The 13,316-nt window shown below is 37.9% G+C and overlaps 1 protein-coding gene across 2 annotated transcripts in view; it reads right to left on the bottom strand.

Moving 5' to 3' along the window:
• Positions 1 to 11,050, bottom strand: part of SMC2 (structural maintenance of chromosomes 2) — a 48,386-nt gene extending 37,336 nt beyond the window's left edge. The window contains exons 1-9 of one of the 2 annotated variants that reach the window (XM_008525753.2): positions 10,294 to 11,050; positions 9,234 to 9,462; positions 8,451 to 8,600; positions 6,103 to 6,225; positions 4,961 to 4,999; positions 2,252 to 2,362; positions 2,012 to 2,056; positions 517 to 750; positions 157 to 306 (exon numbers count right to left, since the gene is read on the bottom strand). In XM_008525753.2, the coding sequence (XP_008523975.2) occupies positions 157 to 306; positions 517 to 750; positions 2,012 to 2,056; positions 2,252 to 2,362; positions 4,961 to 4,999; positions 6,103 to 6,225; positions 8,451 to 8,600; positions 9,234 to 9,401 (1,020 nt within the window). In that variant the 5' untranslated portion in view covers positions 9,402 to 9,462; positions 10,294 to 11,050. The remainder of the gene's footprint in view (positions 1 to 156; positions 307 to 516; positions 751 to 2,011; positions 2,057 to 2,251; positions 2,363 to 4,960; positions 5,000 to 6,102; positions 6,226 to 8,450; positions 8,601 to 9,233; positions 9,463 to 10,293) is intronic. The other variant, XM_008525755.2, reaches the window with a different exon arrangement.
• Between the last annotated feature and the right edge of the window lie 2,266 nt (positions 11,051 to 13,316).

Raw genomic sequence — 13,316 nt, 5'->3', positions numbered from 1 at the left:
TGGAATGAAGAACAAGCCACTTTGTCCCTTTCTGTCATTTTCTCCAGTGCTACACCCTCAGTCTAAAAAACTACACTTGGTCCATAACAGAGACTCAATAAATATAAACAGAATGAACAAATGTACACTAGTGGAATTAAAAGCTTTTTTGCTTACCTCGACCATATTTTTTTCCAGCTCTTTGCGTTTGTTCTCTTCACTTGCCAGATTTTTCTTCTTGAGATCAAAGGCACTTTGAGATTTAGTATTAACTCGCTGAGCTTCTGCAAGAGCATCTTCTAAAGATCGGAGTATACCTCCAATTTCCTACAGTCAAAGGCACCCAATTCAATCAATGTACTTAAAATATGTTCATGTTGCCATTTTCTTAGATGATTTCCAAATGATTTACTTTTTATAAGCTATTTTATTATCATACTTTAACAAATCAATAAGGAAGAAAATGCCCAGTGAATCCTAAAGTTACTTATGTATTTTTTTCAGAGTATATTATCTATTCTTAAATATATGTCTGACCTTATCTTTTCTTTCCTCCAACTCTTCTATTTCATGACTAAGTGCTTTTATTTTTTTATCATTTTCAGACAATTCCTCTTGAAGCTTTACAATTTTATCCTGCATTTCTTTTAACTCCTCAGCTGAGCGTTCTTTGGTATCTTCAGCCAGCAAAAACTGATAAGCAATATATAAACGACTCAAATGTTCTATTTCCCTCATTACTTTTTGGTACTCCAAGTAGGAAGATCTTTCCTGAAAGAGAAATCACCAATAAAGTATAACTCAAAACTCATATTTTTTAACAAATTTGGAAAGAATCAAACTGTAACAATATGCATAAAATTTCCCATTACATGATATAATTGATTTTGTCTTGGATTATGTGATCACAGATTATAAATTTTGGAAAACTTAAAATAACATTAGCACTCTGACTTTTTAAATATTATACCATCTCTAGGGAATCCTATTCCGCCTAATATATAATCAGGCACTTCGTATGAACAAAGAAATGCAGACATAAGGTTCACAGACTCACGATAGTAAGAAGTCTACAAATACCACCTACACAACCACCAAGGATATACTATTAAATGTATTAAATGTATCTTGTAGTAGTATTACCAAGACGCCCAACCAACATTCATTTATATAACTATTTACACAAGCATTAAAGTTTACACGTTATTAAAGTTGATTTCCGTAAGGACCTGCTGGGGCAGATAATGTGACAATTAAAGTTCCTAAGCTGCAGATGAAGAAATAATTCAGAGTGATTAAATGACCTCTCCATGTTGTCAGATTTACAAAGAATTTGGCAAAATCTGGAATGAAACCTAGGTTTAAACTCATAAGCTAGCGTTTTCTACTAAAACATGCATACAAAGGGGATACCTTCAAGATAACAATTTTTTAGTTTTTTTCAATAACTTCTACACTATATGGATTCAGAAGACAGCTTTGAGAAGTATAAATTTTAATGAGCATTTAATATTTTCCTAAATGTATAACCTTAAAAACAATATGCTATAAATGCAATCTTTCAGTGAAATATTGATTATGACGTCAGAAGCCACAAAGATCAGTCTTCTGTTTTAATACCTTTCACTCACTAATTGTCTTGACAGCAGTAATTGTAGTGACAGCCCCTATTATCCTAGAAGTTAATCACTCTACAACAGTTATCAAGAGTGCCCTATCTTTAGGAAATGGTGTTCCACTCAATTCTAATTACCTAGGAAAATCTAGATTTCTCCTCAAGGAAGTATTAAAGTCTGGCATATCACCCTCTGAGATTAAGAGCAATGTCCACAGTCATTATGACTTAAGAGACAGGAAGCACAAGTCCTCTACAAGCAGAGCGGAGTATGGAGTACCAATTCTAACTCCTTGTCTCAGCCCAGAGAAAAATCCCTGAGAAGTGGTACACATTTCACCCCTATGTATGACCTTGAATACATCACCAATTTTGAGAGACACTGTAGCTGGCTGTCCTCACATATATAGCATATACCTCTTTTAATTTTTGAATGGTTGGTGTAATCTCTTCTTCAAGTATCTGTAAAAGAAAGGAAAATCAAATTTTTCAGTATGTGAAGTACCATTAAGAAAAATTCTTAAAGAAGCAGCATGGAAGACTAAGGAAAACTGAACCGGGGTTGGAGGTGGGGGACGATTTCCCTCTTTACTGCAGAGGAACTCTAAATGCAAAATTACTCTCTTCTCTAAAAATGTTTTATATAAATTCAATTACCGTCTTAATTTCTTTGAGCTTAGCCTCCTTTTTTTCTATAGTTTTCTGGGCAGCTATTTTTTTGTATTCATACATCCTGGTTCCAGCTGCTTCTTCTATCATGGACAAAATCTGCAAAGACATTATGTTAATGTTTTAAGAATCCAATTCGATGAATCTCACTGGAATTTACATTAAGTATATCATTTAAGGCCTTGACCTCACTAAGCATCTTACCAAAATAATGGTCCAAATGGAACACAAAAGTACAGTACATAAAAATGCACATATTATTCATAACTCTAACATTCAAAAAACATTTCTGGCCTTCACTTCAATTCTAAAATCAAACTTTATGCTACACTGAGGTTCTAGAGTACATCTCTTTTTAAAGCTAAAACCAGTAATTCCTCCCTTCTCTTTTCCTTCAAATACAAGTCTAAAAAATGTAAAGGCTAACACCATTTCAGAAGTTTCTACTTAACATTGTTCCAAGTGAAACTTCAGCCATTTTGTGCCTACAAGGATGAAGCATGGCATAACATTTTGCATCCCAACTGTGGCACATGCTTTAAGAAATTGGGCAAGTAACTTAATTTTCTCTGTGCCTGTTTCTTCATCTAGAGTACTGATAAGACGCTGAGAATTAAACAAAATAATCCATGTGAAAAGCACTCTGCAAAATGCAAACATTAATCAATTATAATTTTATAAGAACAATTTTGCCAGCACTCCTTTTCCAGAAGCTTCTACTCACCATCAGTCACTATCCCAAGAGGATTATTTCTCCGGAAATCACTTTGATTTCTATGTATTTGGCAGGTTTCCAATTACAAATTTCCTCTTTAGATGTTATTTAAAGAAAATAAGCATGACCTATGTTCAAATTAGATTGGTACTGTCAATTATCAGCCTTCTTATTAGCTATTCTCAGTAGAAAGGAATAACTAAAGAGTTTTCTTCTTGTACAAAACATTCATTCCTTCATACTAACTCTTCTCAAGGGGGCTCCAAGAGAAAATTAAGTCTTAATACACCCTAAGTAATCCTTTGTATGTAATGAACTAAAATCCTTTTCTGTAGAGTTTTTCTGTAGGGTTTAACTCTGACATGGAGCACCAGTTGAGAAAGGCTGTTTTATACAGTCAAAATTTCTTTTAATATTGGGCACATAAAACTCCAAAAAAAAAAAAACCAAAGTGGTAAGTTCCTTGACAACCGTCTTGGCAACAATTTTTTGGATTTGACACCAAAAGCAAAGACAAACAAGTGGGACTATGTCAAACTAAAAAGCTTGTGCACAGCAAAGAAACAATTAAAAAAAATGAAAAGGCAACCTACAGAATGAGAGAAAATATTTGTAAATCATGTGATAAGGGGTTAATATCCAAATTCATAAAGAACTCATATTACTCAATAGAAAAATAGTCCATTTCCAAAATGGGAAGAGGATGTGAATACACATTTCTCCACAGAAGACATACAGATGGCCAAGAGGTACACGAAAAGGTGCTCAACATCACTAATCATCAGGGAAATGCAAATCAGAAGCACAATGAGATATTACCTCTGTTAGAATAGCTATTATCAAAAAGACAAGTAAGGGTTGGTGAGATATGGAGAAAAGGGAACTTTCATGAACTCTTCATGGGATCATAAATGGAAAATAGTATGGAGGTTCCTCAAAAAATTAAAAATACAACTACCATATGATCCAGCAATTCCACTTCTGAACATGTATCTAAAGAAAACAGACACTAACTTGAAAAGATAGCTGCACCCCCACGTTCACTGCAGCATTATTTACAACAGTCAAGTCATGGAAATAGCCTAAGTGTCCACTGATGGATGAATGGATAAAGAAATTGTGGTATTGTATATAATGGAATATTATTCAGGCATAATAAAGGAGGAAATCCTGCCATTTGCAACAACATGGACGGACCCCGAAAGCATCATGCTAAGTGAAATAAGTCAGACAGAGAAAGACAAATATAATTTCACATATAATCTCACTTATATACGAAATCTAAAAAAACACACAAAACAAAATTGAACTCATAGATACAGAGAACTGATTGGTGGTTGCCAGAAGTAGGGGATGGGTGGTGGGCAAAATGGGTGCAGGTGGTCCAAAGATACAAACTTCCAGTTATAAAAATAAAAAATTCTGGGGATGTAATGTACAGCATGGTGACTATTGTTAATAATATTGTATGGTATAATTTGAAAGTTGCTAAGAGTAAATCTTAAAAGTTATCATCACAAGGAAAAAAGTTTCTAACTGTGTGGTGATAGATGTTAACTAGATTTATTGTGGTGACCATTTTGCAATATATACACACATTAAATCATTATGTTGTACATCTGAAACTAAAGTCAATTATATCTCAATTTAAAAAAATTATTAGAAAGAACTGCTTAGCAACGTCCCATGCCCTTTCTTATACATATTTAATCCTCAGAACAGACCTAAGATTATTGACTCCAATTTATGGATGAAGAAACTAAGGCTCAGAAGGGTCATGTTACATAACTAAAAATATATACAACATATGTATTGGGCACAGTGCCAATATTTAAAAGAAAACTTTCTTTACTAATCATTCTTAAATACATGTTTCCAAGAATTTTAATAATAGAAGAAATTACGTTAAAAAATTGATCACCTAGAAGATTAAAACAAAATCTATAATAACTATTTTTACCGTCCATAAATAGTACTCTTACCTCTGGAGGTTTCATATTCAATACTTTTGTAATTCGGCCCTGAAAATAAAATGGCAAACTTACTAAAATGATAACAAATTACAAAAAGGGTAACCTAAAGGCATGTATATTTATCTGCACTGAAGCCGCTACATGAAAAGATGTTTCTTTTATTAGATTTGAGACCAAAAGTACCTTATAATTCTAGAACTTCGCTATTCACTTTCTCACTTACCAGTGATACAATTTACACTGGTATTAACTAGTAATAACTACTAAATGGTACAAAGTTAACTCAGATCATACATATTTCTGAGACAGTTAATACTAATGATGTAGAAGTCTCCACTTCTAACACAGAAAAGTATAGAAATAAATTTTAAATTTATTGAACATTTCTTGATTTTTTTGAAGGAATAGCCCTCCAAGATAATTTCTAGAAATAGACTACATACTTCTAGGCCTCAAACAGAATAGTAAAATGTTTTATTTCAATGCCAGAAAATCATCAGATTCATTTAGTACCAAAAAAACAGACAAAACCAAAAAAAGAAACCACCTGCTACCCAACTCTGAGAGAATCATATTAACTTAAAATTTACATCCATTTGAAGCAAATTTTCACTTGAGGTGTGATGTAGTGAAAATAACTGTATTTTGGTCCCATCAGGATTCTGCCATTGACCTGGCTGTGACTTTCTCAAAGGATAGACGGATGGGTCAAACGAGATAATGTAAGGGAAAGATAACCTTAGCCTTATTTTCCATTTGAGTAAGTCTCTAAAGAAGGAAACTATTTTAAAATTTAATATATATTTGAAACAATAAAATGCTTTATTCCAACACATTAAACAGATATATTACACAATATTTTAAAAATTTTTTTACAGTGAGCATGTACTGTTCTTGTAGTAACAACATGAAAGTCAAGGAAAATTACTTCTGGATAGTCTTCAAAATTCAAAGGTATACAGTGTTAGAACACATCAGTACAAATAACTAACCCGCATTTCTTAACAGGTGCCCAAACAACATAATAGTAGATTAAAAAAATGGGAAATCCAAAAAGAAACATTTCTCCTACTTAGTTATAAAAGAATAACTTAAAAAATAAAAGATGTCAAAACCATCATGAAATAGATTAAAGACCACAAACAAAATACCTGCATGATGAGAAAGTGAGGGTTGTTGACATTAAGGCCAACGGAACAGAAGAGATCCTGTACTCTGGTATTGTTTGCATTCACTCCATTGATTAAATATTTATTTCTGCCACCAATAACCACCTAAAAAGGGAAGCATTTTAAAAGATGTAAGTGAACACACATCTTGAGCTAAGACGATAAATTCCCAAATATATTATCTTTCCTTTGTTTTTTCTGTAACTAACGGTAAACAAAACTAATTCTGAATAATAGTGGAGGAAGTGTGACATGGTCAAAAAGAATACAAGATTGAGTGAGGACAACTGGCTTCTAATCCAGGGAGTTTGCTAACGTACAAGCCTCCTAACTGCCCCTGCCTCAGATGAGGTCTCTACGGTCACTTCTAGCTTTATGTTTCCAAGTATGTGTAAAACATATCTTCTAGCCCTGATCACCCTCTTTCTGATTTTTCCACACCCAGAGTGTAACCCTTCTTCCTCCACTTTTTAATTTCCAAAGGAACAGAAGTCAGATACTTAAAACTAAACACAAGTAGTTTCATATCAATCCTAGACAAGAACTGATAAAGACATGACTTGTGAATACATGAAAGACAAGAGGACTCATGGAGCTTCAGCACAGGGTTCATTAACTACAACTTAGACCAGACGTCAGCTAGCTCATCCTCTACGACAGCACTTACATTGTCATTGATCAGGAACGACTGTCTCACTTATCATATTGTGAGGTCCTTAAAGACAAGATCTGTTCCTCATTTTTTTCCTATCTGTACTTCCCAGTGCACTCAAGACTGCCCAGTACACATCAAGCACTTAATAAATACTGAGGAAATGTTAATTCATTTCTTTTCCTGACAGGATTATTAGGCTGGTGGATCATATATTAACATATTTGAATAGACCTATTATACCCATAAGTAACTTGACAAAGCCTTTATAAGAAAATTCCGTTGGGGGCCAGCCCCATGGCTGAGTGGTTAAGTTTGTGCCCTGTGCTTTGGGGTTTCGCTGGTTCGGATCCTGGGCGGGGACATGGCACTGCTCATCAGGCCACATTGAGGCAGCGTCCCACGTGCCACAACTAGAATATACAACTATGTACTGGGGGGATTTGGGGAGAAAAAAGCAGAAAGAAAGAAAAAAAAAAGATTGACAACAGTTGTTAGCTCAGATGCCGATCTCTTAAAAAAAAAAAGAAAGAGAAAATTCCGCTGAAGCTACAGGCATGTGGACTGCATGCGGACAGGAATTTCAGGTGAATCAGTAGCAGACTCACTGAAAATCCCTAAAGGGGAATTATTTGATGGATGCTTAACGAGAAAGAATAGGATTCTGTCCCAAGCTGGTGAACACTTTTCTTTTTACCAGAGGCTTTCATTAAAAAAGAGAGAAAAATATGAGTTACATAATGCTAAGAAGGAGAGTAAACGGGAGCTAAAAGAATGTTTAAAAATAAAACTGACAAACTAAAAACATTGACTGTAATTCAAAACAAAGATTTTAAGGGACAAATACAAGGTCCTGCAATGGTTTCAAAAATCTGTTTACATACAGAAATGGCAGTAACATAACACATGAAAAAAATTAGAGTGATTTTAAGTAAATCAGATATGATATATCATAATGTATTATGAACTCTCCAATGTCATATTGGGAAAAACTCAAGTAGAGTACTTAAACGAAAGAAGTGACAATTCTGCTTAATTTGACCAATTCTGGTATATGTATTTTGAGGTGCCATGCATTAAAACAAAAAGATATAAAGACCTGAAAGCAAATTCGTGTTCAGCGTGATTAGACAAGCGAAGGAACTAGAAACAACTAAGTATCAACTGAAACGCCGAGAGAGATTTAGCACTGAAACAGTTTGACTTACAGAACACTTCACTATTGAATTATGGTGTAAATTACACTTGCTCTTGGTGCTCTCAAGAGAACCACGATTAATGCGGAAAACTAGAAGACAGCACTTCGGCTCCATTTATAGGAATAACTTTCTAATTAGACTTGTCCAAAACCAGAAGGGGTTACCTCAGAAGACAGCAAAATTAAAAGTACTATAGGTGTTCCAGCACAGAAAGAGAAGATTCAGGTAGGGTTCAAGAGTTAAGCACTGTTGAGTACTTATACAGATGGATGACTTTTCAGATCCCTTTCAATCTTTTTGGTAAATGATGGAATCGCTCAATCAAAATTTTAACATAAAGGGGATATTCTTAAGGAATCTAGTCAGTATTTGATGCATCAATTTTACTACAAAGTTTCTCTCTCCAGCAAAGTTATAGCGCCAAAACACACAACAGACATGCAAGTTGTCAGGTATGCAAATACTGAGCAGCCACTCACCTGCCTTGTTACTGTAATTTCATCATGAACCTCAAATCCTAAAGGACTCTGCTTTTTGTCCGAATTATCAAAGGTGATCGACACTGAGGCTTTGGTAATACCAGCCTGACCATTTTTGTAAACTAAATCTTGTAAATTAGAAGCCCGAACCTAAAATAAAATAAAAGTTTATCAATTACAAAACCCCATATTGCACAAAATGGCACTAAAAGTAGGTTTCTTGCTATTGGAAAACTACCCATGCAGTATCCATTAAGTAGCCAAGGAGAGGCAGTCACATTCACAGGCAATGAAAGCAAGGAAAACGGGCAACAACCTGAAATGGGTGCCTTTCTCCACAGGACTTTTTCAACCCTGAATTGAATTGTTTTCCACTCACTTCTCAACAAAAGTTCATTTGAAAGATTTAAAGGAAAACAGTGTCTAAGAATTTCACTATTCATCCAACCCCATTAGTAGATCCTGAAAAGGCACCATAATGCAGCAGGGGGAATCCAGACTCTGGAATGGACTGGCTTAAAGCAACAATGCCTAAGTTTCAATGTTGTTCCAAACATCTTAAGAGGATGAACTTTGGGCAACCCCTCTAAGTTTCTATTTTCTCACCTAAAAAGTGAGGTAATAATATCTACCTTTAAAGGAGTGTGGTGAGATATAAAATAATTGATATAAAGTAAAAAATGCACATGAAGAGAATATTGGCAACAGTTTCCAAGTTCAATGACGATTCCCTTGAGGTTCCCCAAACTTAAATTCACATAAATCAGAAAGTTTACACTTTACCTGGGACAGGTTGGAGATACCCAGCAAAAAGCAGATGGAGTCCAATACGTTGGACTTCCCGCTACCATTCAAACCAGTGATAGCATTGAAGAGGGGGTCAAAACCATTGACTTCAGTCCTCTGAGCATAGGACTTGAATCCTTCCAGAACGATTGACTTAATATGCATTTTCACTACCGACTTGGACAGGAAAACCTCTGCTAGAAACCAAACAGTCCACAAAGTAGTTCTGTACAAAACAGAAATAACACCACATAAGTGGAATGTAACGTTGGAATTACAGTGAATGTGAAAAACTAAAACATTTAAGAATAACAGCTCAATAGAAATAAAACAGCCACTTGCCAAGCTATTCCTTCTCATGTAGATGTCTTTCTCTAACTTAAAAACGTACCAAGAGTTAGTCACCATCTGGAAGTTAACTAAACCGTTAGTTCTACCTAGAAGCCAACTACTTACTTTCCAGGATTTCCTTCCATCATTATCACACTCTAGCTCACAAAGACTACTGATTATTTCACATCCCATTCCCTTTGCCTACAATGTCCTTCTCCCTGACACTGTCGTGGCTTATTCCTCTTTACTACACTCACGTCTCTGCTCAAATGTCACCCTACTGAGGTCCTTCCTGACTTCCTATATGATAAAGCACCGTTACCCATCCTTTCACTCCGCTTCTTTTTTCTCTCATTGCACTTAAAGCTGACACTAAACAGTACTTATTCGTCTATCCAACCCTACGTCCACCGCTGTATGCCCGAACAGTGCCTGACTCAAAAGCACACGGGGCGAGAGGGTCAGCAAATACTTATCAAATACACGACTTTCATATACTCTCCAGCCTCTTGCTTTCACTCAGGCTGTTCCCTCGCCTCACCAGGCCTTTCTGTCAACACCTCCTCGCCCTACTCCAAGGCTGGATAGGAAGTAGCGATTCTGCTAGAAACTCTTTAGAACGAATTTCGGTCTGAAGTTCTTTCTTGCTACTCGTTCCCCCACCCGCATGCCCCCATCTCCCGCCAGGAATGCCCGGCTAGGCCCAACCGGCGCGCGCACGCACCCGCCTCACCGCTGCGTCGGGCTGTCTAGGCTCGGGGCGCCCGCAAACCCCTTGCTGGTCACAAACGCGCAGAGCGGGCCAACTTTGCCCGGTTTCGAGGGCTAGGACGCAAGCTCCTCCATAGCGGCTGCAACACTGACCCCGCGCTCGGAACCGGGACCGGAACTATTTATATCTTTGAATTTCGGCGCGAGCAAAGGACCCCACTTCCACTGCCTATTTCATTGGCTGGTGCCTAGGAAATGCCTGACTTAGGGGTTCCACTTTTCTTTCCCATCGGACAATCAAAGTGATAGGGAGATAGGAAGGAGGGTCGCGACAATGACAGCTCCAGCGATGCGACGGTTCGGGCCCGAGGACTACAGGAGCAGGCGGCATACGTTGAGATCGGCGTCCGGCACGCTTCGGGCAGCCCCGCACCTCAGCTTCGGGGCCTTGCGCTTCGGCGGCCCCGCCCCTCCCTGGGCCCCGTCCGGCGGCGGGCGGTGTCCTGGAGACCCCGCCTTCTCGCGGGCGGGCGGGATTCGCCGGTACACAGTGCTGTGGTCTCAGAGCGGCGGCGGTCGGGCGGGAGGGTGGAGCGACTCCTGGTGCCCTCCTCTTGATTCAGGAGCCCCGGAGTCTCCCCGGTTGGCTCAGATTCCTCAAAAGTGGAAGCTGCACTTTGTTGGGTCTGGGGAGGCGCCGGCCTTCGAAGGACTCCGCTCGCGTTCTGGCTCCGCCCGTCCGGCTTCGGAGCGTGGCGGGCTTTTCTCTTGCTGTCGGAGGGGACTGCTGTATCCGCTGCCCAGGGCCGTGCTGAGCCCCGGGGAGAAAGTGTGCGGGGAGGGGACCACGGCTGGACCAACAGGTGTTCCTCTCCTTATCCTGAAAAGCTGTGTAAGGATAACAATGGCAGAACGAACATTCCAGAGAACTTTTTTGGAAACACCTTACGACAACTACTGTTGAGGCCAGTGTGCCTCAATTCCAAGGGCTTTTTTAAAATTCTCGTAGCAGCCCGATGAAATCCGTGATACCGTTTTCATTTTCACAGATGAGCAAACTGAGTCACAGAAAAGTTAGCAACTTCTAAGTAGTAAGTGGAGAAGGTTGGATTTGTTCCCAAGCGGTCTAGCTGCAGAGTGCGTACTGGTAAATATTTTATAATACTCCTCTTCGTGTACAGAATCCAGTACTAGTAACAGATCCTGTTATTAGAGTGTATTGTTCTCTCCTGAAAAAAAAAGCTGGTCAGTTTACTCACAGTTGAGCACATTGGTACTAATGAGTTAGGAAGAGCTTGGCGTCAGAGTGCACTGTGGAGCTGTCAGAGGTTACATATGAAAAGATAGTGCGGCCAGCGTCCTAAATGACCATGTATTTAAAGTTGCTTTCCTGGCATCGGAATGGCTTTGCAGTTATTCGGCACACCAGTATTAAACTACCAAGGATGGGCCTATGTTTTAAAATTCTTTCTCTGCTTAAGAGAGTAAAATGAGTTTTGTGGGGGTTTTTTGTTTAAGAAAGAATTCATTTATTTAGTCTCATATCCCACCCCTTCTGTAATGTCAGTCATTACAGGCCTAACATCAATTTAGTTAAGCAGTTAAATTTGTCTACCTTGATTCCTGCATTCCCTACACTCCACAGCTCTTCACTTATATTGATTCTATTCAATCTTAATACATTTATTTTCAGCTATGTCCGCTTTGATTTCATTCCTGAATAAAAAATTTTTATTTGCCAACAACCTCTAATGTGGATTTTATCGACTTGTGAGATAAACAGTTCTTTGGGGTGAAAATATAAGTGTTAAGACAGACATTATTAGCCTTTGTGCTTATTTAATGGATTAATAATTAGTGGATATATTTAACAAAAGTGGATGAAAACATACGCAAATGCACTTTTGCTAGATAAGAACTTCAGGGAAGTTATAAGAATATACACATCTAACCGGTCCACTAAAAGTATTTATTAAAATGAAGTTTGCTTTTAAAAGAGAGATCTGTATCAGTTTTCACCTTTGTGCAGGCCAGAGACACTAAGGAATTTCTGTTAGCATGGGTGGTCTTGAGGAAATCACTAATGGCTGACTTACAGCTCTGCCTCCTGAGATCACCACAGGGAAGTGGAGAAGACTGAGGCACAAAGACCCCCCATAATTTGGAGAGATGAGGACTGAAGTAAAGTTAGAGTATAGGGTAGATGTGTTATAAAGTACTGTTCTTGTTTTATCACCATAGATCAAAGGCTTTAGAAAGCTTCAACTGTGGCAGGCTAGTGGAGTCTTAGTCCATGTGTGAAAGGCAGCAGTACCAGCAAGGAGCCGTTAAAGCCAGAAAGATTTGGTCTTATAACTCTTCCAGGCCATTGGGAGGGAACCTCTTTCCCTGGTGCACTTCCCTAATTTTGGAGTCCTAAAGGAGCTCTTCTAGGGAGCTGGGTGAATCCTCTCTCCCTGGAACCTAGAACGGAAGAAAAAATGAAAGACTTTACCTTCACTGCAGAAATAAGGAAAGGTTGATTCATTTTGTTGAGAGATTAATTTTGGCTATTTGCAGGAGATGAATTGATAATGACAGGAAGTTCATATTGTAAAATTGTAGTGAGTAGCAGCACATTTTGAATACACCAAGTGTAACCTGTCTGGCAAACTTGGAAAGAAAGACAGCTGAGCATAATTGAAAATGAGGAATAGAAAAGGTCATGATTATATTCATTCACCTATGAGATCTGGTTAGCCCCATTCATTTTCATTCCAATGACAATGCTGTTTTCAGTATTACGTGTTCTGTTTGGTTTGTGAAATCTGCCTATTCTTTCACTATGATTTCTATTATTTTGTCTCTTTAATCAAGTTAAATAAATTTATGTTATCTTCTCTTTCAGGTACTTCTGTGATTTCCAGCTTTTGAGTTCCTAATTCTACATGTGCTAATTACAACATGTGCTGGCTCTTACCCATAGTGATTTCTTTCTGCCTGTGGTGCTGTTGTGGGATGAGGTTCATTTGTTTATGGGCGTCTCTTATGCCCTGA

Source organism: Equus przewalskii, chromosome 26 (genome assembly GCF_037783145.1).
Source record: "Equus przewalskii isolate Varuska chromosome 26, EquPr2, whole genome shotgun sequence".
In the NCBI taxonomy this organism is placed as follows: domain Eukaryota; kingdom Metazoa; phylum Chordata; class Mammalia; order Perissodactyla; family Equidae; genus Equus; species Equus przewalskii.
Note: the sequence above shows the minus strand (reverse complement) of the source record. Positions and strands in the feature narration are given on the sequence as shown.